Consider the following 18,489-nt stretch of genomic DNA (forward strand, 5'->3'; position numbering starts at 1 on the left):
TCTTCTTTTACTTATTTAGTAGTATATCTAGATACTACTAGTGTATCTAGTATGCTAGTGGTATACTAGCCTCATAAAATTGAGTATTTTATGTAAAAAAAATACTCAACAGAACAAATGTATTTTCACAGAAGAATGAGGCTTTGCTGTCTTTCTAATTGACCTTTAGTTACATGGAGCTGCGTCCCCTCAGGAATGAAGCCACTGTCGAAACTATGGATTTCATGTAATATATCACTTTATTTTGCATTGAAAGTACCCCTAGCTCTGTTTCTGTGCTTAGGCTCTACTCTTTCATAGAGTCATTGACAGACAGCAATATGGCCTCCATTAATTAAGTGTAATCAATCGATCAATGGCTCAATTGATTCTGGTCTTAGATAACTTCTATCCATCCACTAATTATCTTTCACTTATCCAAGACAGGGTTGCAGGGCAACGGATCCAGGAGGGAACCACATACATCCGTCTTCCCACTGATGACTCCTGCTAATTATGGGGGATCCTAAGGCATTCCCAGGCTAGATGGGATACATAGTTCCTAAGGTTAGAGCTGGGTTTTCCCCGAGATCTTCTCTCAGTGAAACGTGCCCAGGTGCCACCCTGATTAGATGCCCCCCACATCAACGTACTCCTTAGAGGTACTGTGGCTCTTCTTTGAGCTTCCCTCTGATAATAAAGATCCTCATACTATCTCTGAGTCCAGCCACCCTCTGGAGGAAGCTCATTTTAGCCAATTGCATCTGGAATCTCATCCTTTTGGTCAAGATCCATGTCTCACGGCCGTAAGAGACATGGATCTCTTTCGATCGAGAGCTTTATTGTTTGGCTCGGATGTTTCTTCACCACACATGTAGTGGCTGCATTACTGAGGACAGAGTCCAATTTCCTCTGTCCATCTCACACCCTATCCTATAATCACTCATGATTATAGGATAGGGTGAAGCTGAAGTATATCAAAATACTTCAGCTTCTCTCCTTGAGGTAGAGACAGTGGTGGAGCCAGAGGGGGGACCAGTGCCCCCCCTGTCATCTGATTGGCCCCCCCAGCGGCCCCCCTGATGATTGACATGTAACGGCACCAGGTTATTCCTGTACATTATTTGGAATCATTCTAAGTCAACCTAATATCTAAAGAAGAAAAACAATAATAAATATATGAAAAGAAAATGTATAAAACTTTATATAAGTCCATGTGATGACATAAATAAATAGATTTTTACCAGCCTCCTTTGTCATAAAAACAAGCTGAAATTCTTCTCCTGGGTGTTTCAGTTGTGCTGCGCTGTGGTGAAACTCAAAGGCTAGAGCACTTCATACCTGGTGGTGATGGTAAAACACCAATAAGTTATTTATTGATCCTCCGCAAAAAAGAGAAAAAACCGAAAAGGGGCCGACAATGTTCTAGTTTGGATCAGAGGTGGCACTGCAGTTTTTTCCGTCAAAGAAAAAAATCATTTTATTTCCAATTTGTAGTCATCCAACGAAACATTTATTATTTCTCTGTTAGAACGTTTTTGAAATCAGGTAACAATTCACGAAATGACGTGATTAGAAGACGACAGAACTCTGATCGTTTCCTGATCCCTCAGCGGGAGAAAAACCAGCAGAAGCGGATCAGCTGCGCTAGAAGCTCCAAAGTCTCTGGTCCGTTAAAGCGGCCAGATCAGAGATGATCCTCTGACTGATATTGTTCTTAGTCTGATTAATAATGAGCTCCACGATGTTCTCTGTGCGTAAAGTTGAAACTGTCTGCGCACCAAGTGGTCAGCTGCGCTTGATCACATTCTGGACAGAAACCAGCGGACTGCTCTCTGTTCTTATCAAGACGAGGCTGAGGAGGGAATCTGACATATTAACTCAGTTAAGTTTTTACTGGTTTTGTTTTTAAAACACCATTAACGTAAGCAGTGTAACTATATATTGTATATTTGGCGTTTGTCATCTCATGTGTGATTAATTGGAGCGTAACTGTGGAGCATTTATGCGCATGTATTGCCCAGCGCTCTGCGCTTGTTTCTGCCTAACGGATCTGCACTTTAATTTCTTTCCTCTCTCAACAGTCAGCTGTTATTCCTCTATTTAAACGACAATAAGTAGATCGCATTCTCTTTAGGTTTTCTCTGTGTGCTCCAAACTCATTAAATGTAAACTCATGAGAAGCCCGAGCACCATCAGGCAAATAATTCTGGTCCGACCCGAACTATTGTTACTTGTCAAATTACCTGTCAAAGCAGAGCTTCCTAACCAAGGTGTCCATAACTCTTCAACACACTGTCAGCTCCGGGTCAGAAAGACGCATTTAGTTCAGTGTCCATGAGATGATATTCAGAAAGGATCTTTTATTTGATTGATTTTAGTTTCCTCTGCGATGAACTCTTTGCGTAAAGTCTATCATGTCTCCATGTGCGCCAGTCAAAGGTGTTAATTATAACATGTCAAATGACAGAGGGGCTTAAAAAMTAACCAAATATTCAGTTTGGTTATTTTTTTAATATATAGATATAGATGTGCACACACACATTTTAAATTTTGCCCCCCCAGACGTAGTCCTGGCCCCCCCTTGGCCCCCCYAACTTTAAAAGTCTAGCTCCGCCACTGGGTAGAGACTGACCTTCAACCCAGATGGGACAATCCAAGTTTTTCCAGTCAAGAAACATGGCCTCAGACTTAAAGGAGCTGATTCTCAACACACTTTGAAGCAAACCGCTACAGGGTATGTTGGAGGTCATGACCTGAAGAAGCCAACAGAACCACGCGCATCATCTGTGAAAAGCAAAGATGACTCCCAGGCACCCTCATCTCCAGGCTAAGCCTTGAATTTATTTCCATGAACATCACTAACAGGACTGGTGACAAGGGACAGCACCTATGGATGCACTTGAATCAGGTTCCACTTTGTGCTAAGAATGCAGACACAACTCTTGCTTTGAGCATATAGGATTGGCTAATCCTTAAACACCATCCAGTTATCCCATACTCCCAAAGAAGCTCTCATAAAATGTCTTAGGGCTGTAACTCTTTCTCCAGATCCTTAAAACACACGTAGACCAGACTCCTATGACCCCCTCAGTAATGCTGTAAGGATAAATATTTGGTCAATCTAGACGACTTTTGACAATTATCATTGTCACTGATGGAGAACTTAAAGTATCTCATCTAATTTGAAGCAGTTTTTAATTACTTGGACTTCTTATCCTATGGATATCCTATTTTTTTCCCTTTTTAAAACCTATGAATATTTTTGGAGTGCTGGTTATCCCCGTTTCATTTTATGTCCATAACAAATGCCATGATTGAGTGTTTAGGAAGTCTTCAACTCACTCCTGTGGGAATGTGTTTCCTATGTTTAGTGGAAGGTTGGGAATGGGGAGTCCAGGTAAACCACATTTGGGATCTTCTTTGCAAATCCATTTTCCAGTGACTGTGGACAAAAACGACATTGTTGCCTGTGACAACCAGTGAAGTAGAAAGAGTACAAGTAGAAAGGGGTTGAAGGCTCTGGATGTCATGGCTGACCCGCCTCTTCAGTACTGCATTAACTATAGATTATTTGGCATTCTTGGTTGTCTGTCTGAGTCTATTGTTTGACAGTTCAGATTAGATTGGACTGACTATAAATCCAACTATAAGATGCCATTGTGCTGGACACATTTGATTAATTTAACTACAGTTTGGACTGAATTTGATTCAAGTTGAATATAGCCTTCTGTAGATTCAACTTGCATTGCGAAGGAAGTTGTTGTGAATTAGCATCACGTAAATTTCATTGAACAGGATTTTCTACAGGATCACCTTTTTTTTTGTCTAAATGTTTTAAGAGTCTGCAATCTGACCCAATCATATCTGCCCATTTACTGCCAGGCAAAACAGCCTTGTAGCCACCGGTTAGCACTGACACAGATGAAAAGTCCCACTTCTCCAGCTGTCTTTACTGGGACTCTCTCTGTCAAATTTGAAATGCCTCATTAATTTGTCAAGCATGATAAGTTGAACCGCCTTCTCCTTGACACATGCACAGTTCCCTCCACCCTCCAGCCCTCACTCACTGATGTTTGCTGTGTGTCCGTAAACAAGCAGAAAGGAGGAATAAGGGCACAGACAAAGGAAGAGGGAGGAAGGGACTCTTATGCCCGTGCTTGGATGCTGGGAACTTCCAAAACCCAGGGAAGTTATTCCATCCCTCCTTCAAGCTGAAGACATCTAGAGGTGAGAATATTTCACATAAGCTAACATTCAATAATGTCAAATGTAGTTTTTTCAATTTGCTAAGTTATAAAATGCTTTCTTACCAACAAAGCTTCTCTGAGTGGTTAGAAAAGAGAAGTAAAAGAAGGGATGCAGCGATAACCTAACTTCCTAGACAGTTTTCTGATTTCTTCATCTTTCTCTTTCCCATAAGTCAAATGTGGACTATTTAGCAGCCAGTGTTGCTTTTTTAACCAGCAGGTCTGGAGTTTATCCATGATGCAGTCCCACCTCACGCTGTTGCTGGTGCTTGTGGCCTCTGCATCTTCAGGTAAGACGGGACTAACGCTGCCAAGATAAATCTATTTGACAATATTTTTTGCTGTCCTATTTCTGTTCCTGTCTGCTGAAGCTTTGGTGTGTATTCCACAATTTAAATGTGTGGTACTGGTTTGATATTGTAGATTAATGCATAAAACTGTAAACCAGTTAGTCAAATCCAGATTGAACATGTTCATTTGCTCCACAACTTTATAAAATGCAAAATGACAGACTTTTCTTTGAGAAGCTTTTTTTTTGTTGTTGTTGTTGTTGTTGTTGTTGTTGTTGTTGTTGTTGTTTGCATTCGCTCGTGGTTTGTAGAAATTGTACACAATACTGTGTCTAACAAGCAGAACAATTGACAAGATCATGAGTTGCTTGTGGGACCATTCTTGACATTGTTTCTCTTTTTTCCCCTGCTGCATTTCAACACAGCTTTGACTGCGATAAGTGGTTATCACCCACCAGCTATTGTTTTGCAGTTTAAAGTATTTAAATTTGAACATGTGAAATCCTCTAATTTTGGTCTGATTTGGGAGCTGAATGGATTAGCTCTGCTTGTTTTTGGATCACTTCGTGAGATCTAATTGGGGTTATTTTCAGCTTGGATGAAAAGTTCACTCACTTAGACAAAAGGGATGGAGAGGCAGCTTTTTACAGACACGTAAATTAAGCGCAGAACTGCTGATTGCCATGAAACAACATTTGAATCCCAGTTACTGTGAGAAATATTGCGGTGAATAGAGAAATGCTGAACGTGGAATCTCAGTTCTCCTTCGAGATTCATAAAGGGAAACTTTTGTCACCATACTGAAAGTACGGACACTGAAAGAAAAATCTAGAATAGAAGTGACTTAGTCTTTCTAAAATGAGCCCTCTTTAGATTCATAATACTTGCCTGTTGCTATCAACAAACTCCTTAATATTGAAATACAAGATATGATTGTTCTTAAAGAGAGAAATATTCATTCAGCATGGTCTCTTTTAACACTTACTGGCTCACAGTTATCTAAATGTAGGTGTTAGGCTTTCGTTTAATGTATCTATCCCTTAAATGGGCTTCTTGTGTTTTTTGCTTATTGAATACGTATTTGGTTCCCAGACTATGGAAAACAGAAGTGAGGATTTTGCAGAAAGGAGGTTGAAATTCTAAAATAACTCTGACTCATCGATCAGACAAGGGAATGAACAAACTAAAAAAAAAAAAAAAAAAAGGTACTAAAGCTTGATTGATCTAAAGAAAAATGTGTTATTTTGCTGAAACAGAGGAATGGAAGCCGATAATCAGAGTCAATTCCAAGGTGGTGACGGGCCCCGAGGTGGTGGTTAGGGCCGGGAGGCCTTTGGATCTGAGGTGTGAAGGCAACGGACCTGTGAACTGGCAACCCAGGCTGCCCAAACACAGGCGTTATGTATCCAGGGGCAACGGGAACGTCCGCGTCTTCAAGGTGGAACGCTCCTCGGCAGAATTCACTGGAACGTACAAGTGCTTCTACACTGCTAAACCCAGTTTCAATACTTTGACCTCCTCACTGCATGTGTATGTGAAAGGTGAGTGAGATCAGCTGAGAATCGTTGCGTGATTGTGTTACAGTAGTTATTAAGGCTGATCACGTGCATTTTCCTCCCCATTTCAGACCCACAGCGAGTGTTTTGGACAAGCAGCACAACTCTGCGTGTGGTGAGGAAGGAGGGGGATAACTTCCGACTGCCCTGCCTGCTAACAGACCCCTCAGCCACCGATCTGGGCCTCCGCATGGACAACGGCACCACTGTGCCACCCGGAATGAACTTCACTGTGGACAGGCACCGTGGCATCCTCATCCACAGCCTCCACCCGAGCTTCAACGCTGACTACGTGTGCACCGCCAAGGTCAATGGAGTGGAAAGAACCTCCAAGGCGTTTTCCATCAACGTCATTCAGAGTGAGATCACTTGGTCGTGCAAAACTGATTGACTAAAACCTTCTAAATATCAAGCACTCACAAATATATTCTTTTTTTTTTTTTTGCTGTAGAGCTTCGCTTCCCTCCGTATGTCTTCTTGGAGACAGATGAATATGTACGGATAGTTGGGGAAGAAATTAAGATTCGCTGCACAACACACAATCCAAACTTCAACTACAACGTCACATGGAAATACACCACCAAATCGGTCAGTGGGAGGCGTCCTTGAAGTCTCGTCTGAAGCATTTGTCTGGATCTCGGCTCAGATTTGTGCTTCTCGTTTTAGAACCCAACAATAGAAGAGACAGTTCGCTCAAATGGAGAAAATCGTCTAGACATCCAGAGCATCCTGACAATCTCTGCCGTGGACCTTGCAGACACTGGAAACATCTCCTGCATCGGAACTAACGAAGCCGGAGTGAACAGTACAACTACGTACCTGCTGGTCGTGGGTAAGAAACAAAACAGCTTCATCTCCTGTGTTTCACCGTTATTATGCACAAAAGTTGCTGATTTTCTGAACTTTTTATTTTTCAGATAAGCCCTACATCAGGCTGCTGCCCCAGCTCTCACCAACACTGACCCTCAAGGGTCTCTCTGTTGTGGTGAAAGAGGGAGAAGACCTGGAGCTCAGCTTGCTCATTGAAGCCTACCCTCAAATAACCGAGCAAGGATGGCTGACTCCGACACCGCCCAACACATCCACACAGGAGCACAAGTTCATCCGATACAACAACAGGTGCAAAGCCTGGAGATATAAAAAGAGCTTTGTCCAACTGCTAGACAGAACTGCAGAAGAGGAAATTGTTCTGAAATGCTGTCGGTGCATTTTGTGTAAATTTGACCAGGAACATGAAGGTCATCATATCTCCACTCAGGTCAAAAAAACTGCTAAAGGGAAGAACAAAGTTCTGTTTTTAAAAATGTGGACTTACGAAGAAGTGATACATAGGGACTGTCTGAATACAAACCGCAGAATTAGTCACTTCTTCTTACTCCAAAAATTTTTGTTTTTCAGTTAAAATATATTTTTTTGTTGTTGTTTTGGTTTCGTCCTGTATTAGATACGTCGCAACTCTGCAGCTGAAGAGGATGAACATACAGGAGCAAGGACAATACACTTTCTATGCAAAGAGTGACTTGACCAATGCATCCATCTCATTTCAAGTCCAAATGTATCGTAAGTGACACAAATTAAAGTAAACTCTTTTTTTTATTATTGTAAAAATATGTCCTTGACTGCCTGATAGATCTTAAAGTTATTGAACCCGGCAAGTGACGCTGGATAATTTAGGATATTCTGCAAAGGTTTTAAAGACCTCAAAGGATTCGTGAGATCCAATAAAAATGCCTAAAATAGCATAACAGCAGGTAAGGGCAGCAATACCACTGGTAGGTGTAGACAGTGGAGCTGGCAAAGACTATATGCAAATGGCAAGAAACATAAATAAATGTCGATAGATGTGTTGTATTTCTTGTCAGAATGATGTGGAGATCTCAGATAAGTCAAAATCCTACAAGAATTTGTGGAATATCACAAAATGACTGGAGGATTTTAAGAAAAATAGCTAAGGATTTGATTTTGTAAGAATATTTTGTGAGATCTCACACTCAGGATCTTCCATCCTCCAACTGTCTATTCTAAATTTTTCTTGCAGGCTAGTCCATTACAGGAAAACATATAGACCGGATGGACAAAAAACAAAATAAAATATGCATGTGCACACTCAGTCCCGAGGGCAGTTTCAGAGAGAGTTTCAGAGAGACCAATTAACCTCATAGTCATGTTTTTTGATCATGGGATAAGACTGGTGTCCTCTGAGAGAATCCACCCATGCATGGAGAGAACAATCAAAGGCAAGACCAGGACTTGAACCCATGACACTTTGCTGCAAGGCAAAAGTACCAATCAGTGCACCAAAGTGAAATGCCACGACCGCAACTCAAAAGCTTGTACAGCATTTATTACATCTCACAAAAGTAATTTAGGTCCTAAGAAAACCGGTCGAAGAACTTTCAAATGTAACTTAGAGTCTCACTAAACTACTTTTAATTTTTTATTGTCTCCACTGTTCCTCGAGGGGTTCGCTTTAAAGCCAATGTGTAAAACTGCAATGTTTTTTTTTGTGTTTTTTTTTTATGCCAGAGAGACCTAATGCAGTCGTCAGATGGGAAAATGTAACTACTCTGTCTTGTACCTCGTTTGGCTATCCGGCTCCGAGGATCATCTGGTATCAGTGTCCGGGGATACGACCCACGTGAGTACAACCTGACAGCTATGACTATTAAGTTGTCACTAAGTTTATCCTAACATTACACATTAAGATTCTTAATGTTTCATCGTCCTCTCACTGTGGCTTAGGTGTAATGAAAATACGTCAGGGTTGCAGCTGGCCATCCCTCTCCAGGCTCCCACTGTGGAAGTCCAGAGGGAAGAGTACGGAGCTGTGGAGGTGGAGAGCATCCTTACGGTTGGACTGTCCAGCCAGAGAATGACGGTGGAGTGCGTAGCCTTCAACCTCGTTGGTGTGAGCCGAGACACGCTCGCCATGGAGGTGTCTGGTGAGGATGTGACTTTTCTTCTAGATCTCACGGATTGCAATCGCGGTTTCTCATTTTGTTTGTTTGTTCTCTAATCGGACAGACAAGCTCTTTACTACAACCCTGAGTGGAGCTGCAGGAATTCTAGCAATCCTCCTGGTGCTGCTGGCCATTCTGCTTTACAAATACAAGCAGGTATACTGAGAGCTCCACATGGTGACTGGTTTTCATCCTGAATTATGGACTGTGGGAAAGTTTACAGATTTAGTTGAACCGAAGAGGTGTTTTCTGACTTTAATTTGCAGAAACCCCGCTACGAAATCCGTTGGAAGATCATAGAAGCGAGGGATGGCAACAATTACACTTTCATCGACCCCACACAGCTGCCATACAATGAGAAGTGGGAGTTCCCAAGAGACAAGCTAAAACTAGGTTACCTAAGTGTCAATTTTTATTTGAACACGTAATCATAAATGTTTATTTTTGATTAGATTTAACTCAATTCACTTGAAATAAGCATACTGATAAAGCAACAAGTTAGAACAAGTGTCATCATGAGGCACTACAAAAAAGCAGCTCAGCTGATTGTACTGAGTCATTCACTTGAGTAAGCATATGGTGACAGTAGAGAGGAATGACTCCCTTTTAACAAGACTTTTCAGCAGAACCAGACTCGGAATAAATAATCATCTGAAACACCCAACTTAGCCTATAGCAATAGGATATCTAATAAAGATAGTGATTGAAGTGGAAAATAAAAATGAATGCCGTAAAACTATGAATTACACAGCAAGAAGGATTAGAAAGGATCCGCCTGTGTGCTTTGTCGCTTAACAGGAAAGATTTTGGGTGCGGGTGCATTTGGAAAAGTTGTTGAAGCAACGGCTTACGGTCTGGGGAAGGAGGACAATGTCATGCGTGTGGCTGTGAAAATGTTAAAAGGTGAGATCTGCTATATCTCAGAGACTCCGTATTTTACTCCAAGTAGACCTCTATATAGGTTAAAAACCACTAAAAAATTTTTTTCTATGGTCCATACTGTTTATCTGCAGCCAGTGCCCATTCAGATGAGAGGGAGGCTCTAATGTCTGAGCTGAAGATCCTAAGTCACCTGGGGCATCACAAACACATAGTCAATCTGCTTGGGGCCTGCACTTATGGAGGTCAGACGGCAAAAAAAAAATTGCTTATGAAACTTTGTTGAATCCATGGAAAATCAAGTGTTACAAAGTAAATTGCATGAAAACACTTTTAAACTATGTTTCCTCTCCAGGACCAGTGCTTGTGATCACTGAGTACTGCAGCCTCGGTGACCTGCTGAACTTCCTTCGCCAGAAAGCAGAGACTTTTGTGAACTTCGTCATGAACATTCCCGAGATCGGCGAGAGCTCGAGCGATTACAAAAACATTTGCATTCAGAAGCAGTTCATCAGAAGGTTCGTCACCAAACATGGAACCTAATAGCGTAGGAGGAATTCAAAGAAAAACCCATTTATCGTGACGATTGATTCACAGTGACAGCGGGATCTCAAGCTTCGCCTCAAGCAGCTACTTGGAGATGAGACCCAGTCAGCTGCCAAATACAGAACAATCTCGAGGTACAAACAGCTCCAGAGGTTGTATCCAAACAATAGCATAGAGAATACAACTCACTGAACACCACCTTTCTCTGATTCTCGTTCAGAGTCGGACTGCGAGGAGACTGGCGACTGGCCACTGGACATTGACGACCTGCTGAGATTCTCCCTTCAAGTCGCGCAGGGCCTTGACTTTCTTGCTGCTAAAAATGTAAGAACATAGAAAATTTATGAGACACTTCTGTAAATTATAAATAGGAGCAGCTCTGTTTCCATTCCTGGACAGGGTCACAGACACTAGGGAAGGCGTTTCCACTGACGACAGTTCCACTGTAAAAGGAAGCCTGTGAAATCATTCGCTGGGTGTTAAGAGTGGGAATTTCCCTCTTTGCATTTCTTATATCCATTTACTGGTAATGGTTTGAAGCCTTTCATTATACAATTGCTGCTATATTAAGGAAACACACTAAACTGATTGCTTTTTATGTTGCAAGACGTTATAACAGGACACCAACTGTGTGGTTTTGTCTTTCTTCAGTGTATCCACAGAGACGTTGCTGCCAGGAACGTCCTCCTGACCAGCCGCAGAGAGGCAAAGATTTGTGACTTTGGCTTGGCCCGAGACATCATGAATGACTCCAACTATGTTGTGAAGGGCAACGTAAGTGCTTGAGTGGATGATTGCTAACTTTGACTAACCATAACCCTACCTTACCTTGTCCCATGCAGTGAGAGTCTCACATTATGATAACATTAAGCAAAAATGCAAAAGTCCGATGGTGTCCCACCTTTCACCAATGATTTTTGAGTACTTCCTGTCGGCATATTATACTTAATAGAGTTGATTTTGCAGTCCACTGCTTACGAGACACGCCAGTCTTGGCTAAATGTTAGTTTTCATAAGAATACTGTTTAATTTTTTTTTTTTAATACCTGATTTATTTCAGGACAGACAAAAACTAAAGAAAGTAGTTTCATTCCAGGCAGCTTACCAGCAGAGTGAAGCAACTTGTAAAGAGTTCCTGAAAGACTTATAGTAAAAAACAAAGTATCATATAAATTTTATAAACTTTGAGTAAAAAAACCCAAACAATTATGAGTAAATGAGGCCAACCTTTCCTGGAAACATTAGTTGAGATGTATTAAACATTTATAAAAAAAATTATTTATGATAACTTGTAGGCTAAAGAAATTGTTGAAATAAGATAATCTTAATTTTATCAAAAATTTTAGAGATGTTTATTTAATATCTGGCTTTCAAAAAAGTTCTGTAGTGATGATTAATTATGACTAAAGTCGGATTAGCTCTTTCGAATAAGATCAAGTAACTTACTATTTTTAGATTGGGTAAAAAAAAACTTCACTACAATTCTTGAGTTCCTAAGTAAATTGTGCAAACTGAAATGTTAACAGATATTTTAGCATTTAACGTGTATTTATTATATCACTGGACATTTATTATAACCACAAGTGACTCAAAACCTTTTCTGTCTTACTAACATTAAATCAGACTAAACATCCCCCGTGTATTGATGCTGTGGTGGTGCAGGAACCTTAGTTCTAGCTCCGGTCAGCACAGGTTCGAGTCCTGGTCCGATGAGATTTGCCGCATGTCTTCTTCCCTCTCTCATTTTCCACTTCCTGCATGACCACTTTAAAATAAACGCCACTAGAGCCAATAAAGCCTCATAAAAGATCTCCTGTTAATGGTCACTCAGGATTACCAAATTATTTCTAAACAAGAAAAAATAAAAAAAATCAGAGATTTTTTTTACTTTTATTCTAAGAAGTTACCATACATTTACTTAGTGTTCAATAACKTTTAAAGTGTATGACTTGAGTAAAATGTTTTGCGTGTTTGTTGACACTTTTCTTATGATAGCTTTCTAGAAATTTGGCCCATTCCTTCTGACAGAACTGATGGAACAGAGTCAGATCTTTGACTTTGTTCATGTTTGTCATCATACACAAACATGTCTATGATGAACATTTTTACTTTTCATCACATTACACGTGTCTAAAAATTGAAGTGTTTTGTGAACTGTCTTCTGGCGTTCTGTGTGGCTTTTAGAGTAATGCCTTCTTTGTCACTGAGTGGCTTTTCTTCCCATGTGGTTAATGACATTGGCTTCAGCCAGCATCTTCAAAGTGGCTTTTGATTTGTGGTTGATATTTACACCTCACTCCAAGACATGTTCATCTCTAGGACTCATAACTTGTCTCCTTCCAGAATAGTATAAGGGCTTGACATCCTCATGTTGTTTTAAAGTTTGAAAATTAATCTGAAACTTATAAAGTCACTACATTATTACATCAATCTTTGTGAACTGCTGAATTGGAAGAAAGTGGCATAATATCTCATTACTCTGGCATTTAGCAAATTAAAACGGCTGTATTCCTAAATTATCTGGAATAAGACAAGTTCCATCATGTCAGACAAAAATAAAAAAAAGCTGTTTGTGTCTTTTCATATCGGTTTTCACTTGTGAGAGTCATTAATTTATTCATTCCAAGCTGTTTAACATATGTGGTTGTGTGTGTGAAGGCCCGTCTGCCTGTGAAGTGGATGGCCCCAGAGAGCATCTTTGACTGTGTCTACACTGTGCAGAGTGACGTTTGGTCCTACGGCATCCTCTTATGGGAGATTTTCTCTTTAGGTAGGAATAATCTCAGAGTTGACCTCGTATTCACCTTTCCAATCATGATGCACCTGCAAAACCTTGTCAAGCTTTTTGGCTTTTCTTTCAGGCCAGAGTCCATATCCCAGCATAGCTGTGGACACCAGGTTCTATAAGATGGTGAAGCGCGGCTATCAGATGTCCCAGCCTGACTTTGCTCCACTTGATATGTAAGCTCTTGCACCCTGTCTGCAGGATTCTGCTCATAGCAACCGGGCTCAGCCCCTCTTTTACAATTTTCAATGATAAAGCTCTGCCGAGCACTACTTCATTATCAGGTGGGTTTGAGTGGGGCATCGGGTGACTATCAGCAATTAACTCAGACATGATATTTGCCTCCCAGCACTCAGCTCATCGGTGCATGAGCAGTCATGATAGTATTTTGTTGCTGGCTTGCATGCAACTGATGAAATGACATGCAAGTGACTTCAATATGACAACATTAATACTGATGATTAATTCTAAGTCGAGTACAGCATCACGCAGACGAAGCAGCCAGCTGGGCAAAGGTTTATCGCAGCAAAAACAAAGAGGCTTTTTCTTTCCGTTCTGATGTCTTTGGGCCTATCTCATATCTGAAATTACTGATACAGGAGATAGCCGGATGAAACGCTTCCATTATGTCGGATTTTACTTCACTCATTCTCGAATTCAGCGAGCTTAAACTGCAAAGTGACGGAGTGGAAAAACTAAAGACCTTCTGCTCTGTGTCCCGGGGTTGGAGGGGCCGCAGCATCTGTGTACACCAATTTAGCACCGTCGTCACACGAGTCGTGGAAATGGAAGGGACTGAGTCAGAGTCAGGGCCTGATCATCTGTTGTCCTGTTGTGAGTCAGGCCTCGGTTCTGCCTGTTAGCCACATGATCGCAGCGCCAGGAAGCCGTGTAACTTGCTATTTCACGGCCTCAAAATGGGACTCGAGGGCCGATGGTTGTTATGAACAAGCCTCTCTTATTGAACTGCGTCACTACCTTCACTGGCCTCGCCAAGCGTGTTGCCAGAGCTGTGTTTTATGGTTTAGCTTGTGCCACACTGAGACCCCGCTTTCTGCTCTGTTCCAGGTACGCCATCATGAAAATGTGCTGGAACCTGGAACCCACAAAGCGTCCGACCTTTAGCAAAATCGGACAAATGATAGAAAAGCTATTGGGGGGCCAACTGGAGGAGGAGCAGGTGAGTTAGTGTGATTCCAGGCTGGACTGATCAAATCTGTGAAAGGAACAAAACCATGTGACGCTCCAGGCCAAACGTGTTTACTTTAACTTCGTTTTCACAGAGACAAAAGAGTTTGCTCTCTAGCCTAATTGATTACGTTAGCGGTTCACAAACCTTTTTTCATCAAGTATCACTTCAATAAATACAAATGGTCCAAGTACCAATAAGCTGTCATTTTAAACTGGTAATGTAACAGGAGTTAAACTGGGAACGTTCTTATTCATTTGTGCTACATGTTTGAAGTAAATTTTGGAATTTTAAAGATGGGGAAAAAAAAGAACAAGGAGACCCTCTAAACCAGACCCAGAATTTCTAAAAGAAGAGATAGTTTGTTTCTTACCAACCCAAATTGCTGCTTGGTGTTTGAATTCCAGTGATACCTGGAGAAACAAGCAATTTATTTACATTACAATCATTTGAGTCTCTCTAAATCTTTACATATGCATGATGACTCCTTTACAAATTTCCTCTGTTTGTCCTTTTTTTAAATAAATAAATCAACTAGGCTAACAAGCAAAACTCTTTTGTCTCTTTGGAAATGAAATTAAACACATTTGGTCTGGAGCATCACATGGTTTTGTTTCCCTTCACAGATTTTGTAACACTTGAACAATTCAATTCAACAACTAAAGTTTCTAGATGAAGTTTCAAACAAAAATTCAAAGATAAACAGAAAATACTATATGTGTATTTAATGATGGTTTCATTCATTAAGAGCAAACAACCATCCAAACCAACCTGCGCATTTGTGAAAATATAAGTTGTTAAATCATAAACTATCTATGCCCAGATCAGATCACTACTATCCCTCCAGAAATCATTTATCTATTGTTTGGCAGCACACAGCAGACTAACAATCTCAACAAGCACTGCATCCTTTTCTAAGGCTATGGGACTCCAGTGAGCCAATATCCACACAAAAAATGTTATATGTTGAACGTCGAAAGCAGTGGCATGTTGACCCTTCCGATATTTCTCAAAAGAACCAAGAACAACATCTAGAGAACCGCGGGGCTGCGTTGACTTAGTTTAGGTTTGGGTTCATGTTTGATTAGGAAAAAAAAAAAAAAACACAAAGACTTGTCTTAGATTTGTCAGAAACTAAATAATGATCCCCAAGACTTGTGGAAAATATTCTGTGGACTGACATGTCCAAAACGGAATCTTTTTGAAGGCCTGTATCCGATTACGCCTGGAATAAGATTTAAATGAAAAAATCATCATACCCACAGTTAGAAATGTCAGTGGTGACGAGATATTCAGGGGCTATTTTACTGATTCCAGATCTGGATAATGGGCTCCATTTAATAAAACAATGAACTGTTCTCTCAATTAGAAAATCACATATCTGGCTATCTGTTTGTGACACCACCTCGGGTGTACTTGTGCTGTACCACAAGACAATGATCTGAAGCAACACTGGCACGTTCCCTCTGGCTATTTGAAAACAAATAAATGAAATTAAATTTTTATTCTGTGTCTCCAAGCAGATCAGTCATGCTCATAACCTCTCCAGTATGTCTTACTCAAACAATTAAACAATGAAGAATGTGGTAAAAATATTTCCATAGCAACATAAATCTCTGATAGCCTCTATGGCCACCACTTAGTTATTAGATTTAAAAATGGATTATGCTTCTACATAGGTACAGTTGGTTTGGACAGTTTTCTTCCTCGAATAAGTACTATAATTTGGAAAATGTTTTTTTCTGATTATCTTTGATGTTTGAGATTAGTTTGATTGTCTGAAACCTTTAAATACCAAAGAAGTGAAATCGGAAAAAATCTGGCAGGTGCTCTTAAAATCTGCTCCACTGAAAGTATCTGATAGGATTTGCTGGAAGCACAGATCAATGTGCCTAAAGCGGTCATCTTTTACGTTAGTTGCGGTTTGTCCAGTTTGTCTCAGTACCACCAAAAGCAGACTAACATCCACTGGCGGTACTTTCGCATCATAGTCTGAAGAGGAATCAAATTAGACTTGGAGGACACCGCAATCTAAGAAAGGTCTCTGTCACAGACGAAACATGGAATCAGCAGAAGTATTTTAAATAAAATATGTTGCACCTATCAAACCATTAAATGCTTCCTTCCTCAGGTAATCTACCAGAATATGCAGCAGGAGGTCACAGAGGCTGATGCGTATGACAAGCCTAAGTGTCACGATGGCCCCTGTGACCAGTCTTGTGACCACGAAGAAGAGGAGCAGCCTCTGATGAAGACAAACAACTATCAGTTTTGTTGAAAGAGTCCCAAACAATACATTTGTAAAACAGAACATTAAAAAAATAATAATATAATGATAAAAAATAAATAAACTGCTGCAGTTCAAGGCTGAGTCGGGTTTTTTTTTTTTTGCGGCACTGCAGACTGTTACCCTCTCAGCTATTTTTTGCTCCGCTGTGCCTGTTCGCCAGACAGACGACCGGCTGCAGCGAAGCATGTGACTCGCTTCTGTGCAGACCATGACTAGAAACGGCCAATTCCAACCTCGACTGCAAGACACGAAGGGAGGAATCATGTCAACAAGCATGCAAGCTCTCCAGAGCTGTTATTATACTGAAAACATCGCCACTGGTGGACTGTTCATCAGTCTTTCGTCTTGCATAACGTGTTTATTTTAGCGGTTATCTGCCGTACATCGTCTTTATTACATTGTTTACTGTAACGAGGTGACAGTCTTGTTTTCGTGGAGGTTGAAATCAGCAGGATCGCTTCCCTTTTTAATGGTTTTATTGCCAGCACGTGCAATATGAGCTTGCATGTACAGCACGCGCAATAATAACTGCAAACACTGGACTAAAACRGCTTGATTTATGATTTTCTCAAAGTTAGTCRGTTTTTTTTCTTCTCACTCTTTTAGGTGAAAGTTCGAAAACATGTTCCTTCCATATTCTGTACATGGTAAAGCAACTGAAATGAGAAGGCAAAAGAATGACCATGTTGTTTTCTCGGTGCCTCGGTCATGGCTCGTTTTCTTACGACACACTTGCAATGCTCGTCAGTGGTTAGTAACATGTGATTGTTCTGCTTCACTTTAATTAATTTAGCGGTGTTCAGCGTAGTTTAGGAGCAGAAAGAATCTGTGGATCTATTCTGGGCCTTTCATGTCTGCCAATGTGAACTTCTTGTTATCGTTTTTTGTTTTTATGTACATTTTGTACGTGACAACTGGATCTTTTCATTCCCCGGCATTAATGATTGTTTCACTAATGTCTATATGTAGCAGTCAGCCTACACTGCCAACTGTATGATGATTTTTAGAATGATTTATAAGCTATGTGAGCGATACAGACGGAAAATTTGTGCGATGTCAGGCATTTTGTACGTGTTCGCGTCGGAGTGAGGTGTCTCATAGTGTATATGTCTGAGACAAACTCAAGTTATCTTTAATTTCACTGGAACGTTGTAGATTGTAGCATGTCGGTATTTCAGTGTGTTTTTTTTTTTTTTGTTTGTTTAAATCAGTGCAGATGCAGTTGTTGAATAAAATCTTACCAATAAAAGTCTAGCTTCCACTTCGGTGTTGGTAAAACTCGGAAGAACTTTGCAGTTTTGTGTTTTTTGATTTCCTGTGCAGACAGAAACTGTGTGGCCTTTGTCTTCCTCTCTCCTCACTTCCTCTTTTCAGTTGGATTTGATCCAATCTGAATTTCCTCTGGAACGTTTCCCACAATAACCCCGAATATTGCCAAACTCTGAAATTGTACTGATAGACGTCTCTAAAAATATAACTGTTTTGTTTTAAAAGAAACATTTTCAGACTTTAAAGTAGTTCAACCATTTGCTTATTTTGCTTTACCAGGGACTAAAACTAACACGTCACTCATTATTTGCAGATTAATTTATTCTAACTGATTTATGTCCAAAACAAATATCTAAATGATTTCATTTTTCTTTTGCTAATGAGAGAAAAAAAATGACCATGACTTCTATGTTGATTCTTGGTTGCACATAGTTTCAAAATTGCACAAGTTAATCTATTCTGGTGAATACATATTTAAAGGTGTCCAGTTGCACAG

At 40.4% G+C, this 18,489-nt stretch overlaps 1 protein-coding gene across 3 annotated transcripts; it reads left to right on the forward strand.

Moving 5' to 3' along the window:
* Positions 1–1,824: 1,824 nt before the first annotated feature.
* Positions 1,825–18,012, forward strand: csf1ra (colony stimulating factor 1 receptor, a). 3 transcript variants are annotated; one of them, XM_017306931.1, is made up of 23 exons: positions 1,825–1,863; positions 4,081–4,209; positions 4,450–4,519; positions 5,776–6,060; positions 6,147–6,434; positions 6,527–6,663; positions 6,742–6,907; positions 6,993–7,194; positions 7,520–7,635; positions 8,602–8,713; positions 8,818–9,017; positions 9,100–9,191; positions 9,302–9,428; positions 9,834–9,938; positions 10,049–10,159; positions 10,270–10,432; positions 10,512–10,594; positions 10,681–10,784; positions 11,112–11,234; positions 13,119–13,230; positions 13,322–13,421; positions 14,314–14,425; positions 16,566–18,012. In XM_017306931.1, the coding sequence occupies exons 3-23, from the start codon at positions 4,465–4,467 to the stop codon at positions 16,710–16,712; spliced, it is 2,940 nt and encodes a 979-aa protein (XP_017162420.1). In that variant the 5' UTR covers positions 1,825–1,863; positions 4,081–4,209; positions 4,450–4,464; the 3' UTR covers positions 16,713–18,012.
* Positions 18,013–18,489: the final 477 nt, after the last annotated feature.

This window comes from Poecilia reticulata, linkage group LG10, assembly GCF_000633615.1.
Source record: "Poecilia reticulata strain Guanapo linkage group LG10, Guppy_female_1.0+MT, whole genome shotgun sequence".
In the NCBI taxonomy this organism is placed as follows: domain Eukaryota; kingdom Metazoa; phylum Chordata; class Actinopteri; order Cyprinodontiformes; family Poeciliidae; genus Poecilia; species Poecilia reticulata.

Coding starts and splice junctions, on each gene's coding strand:
- csf1ra (XM_017306931.1), top strand. CDS start 4,465: ATGATGCAGTCCCACCTCACGCTGTTGCTGGTGCTTGTGGCCTCTGCA. Junction 9,018..9,099: donor GCTCGCCATGGAGGTGTCTG/GTGAGGATGTGA, acceptor CTAATCGGACAG/ACAAGCTCTTTACTACAACC. Junction 11,235..13,118: donor ACTATGTTGTGAAGGGCAAC/GTAAGTGCTTGA, acceptor GTGTGTGTGAAG/GCCCGTCTGCCTGTGAAGTG.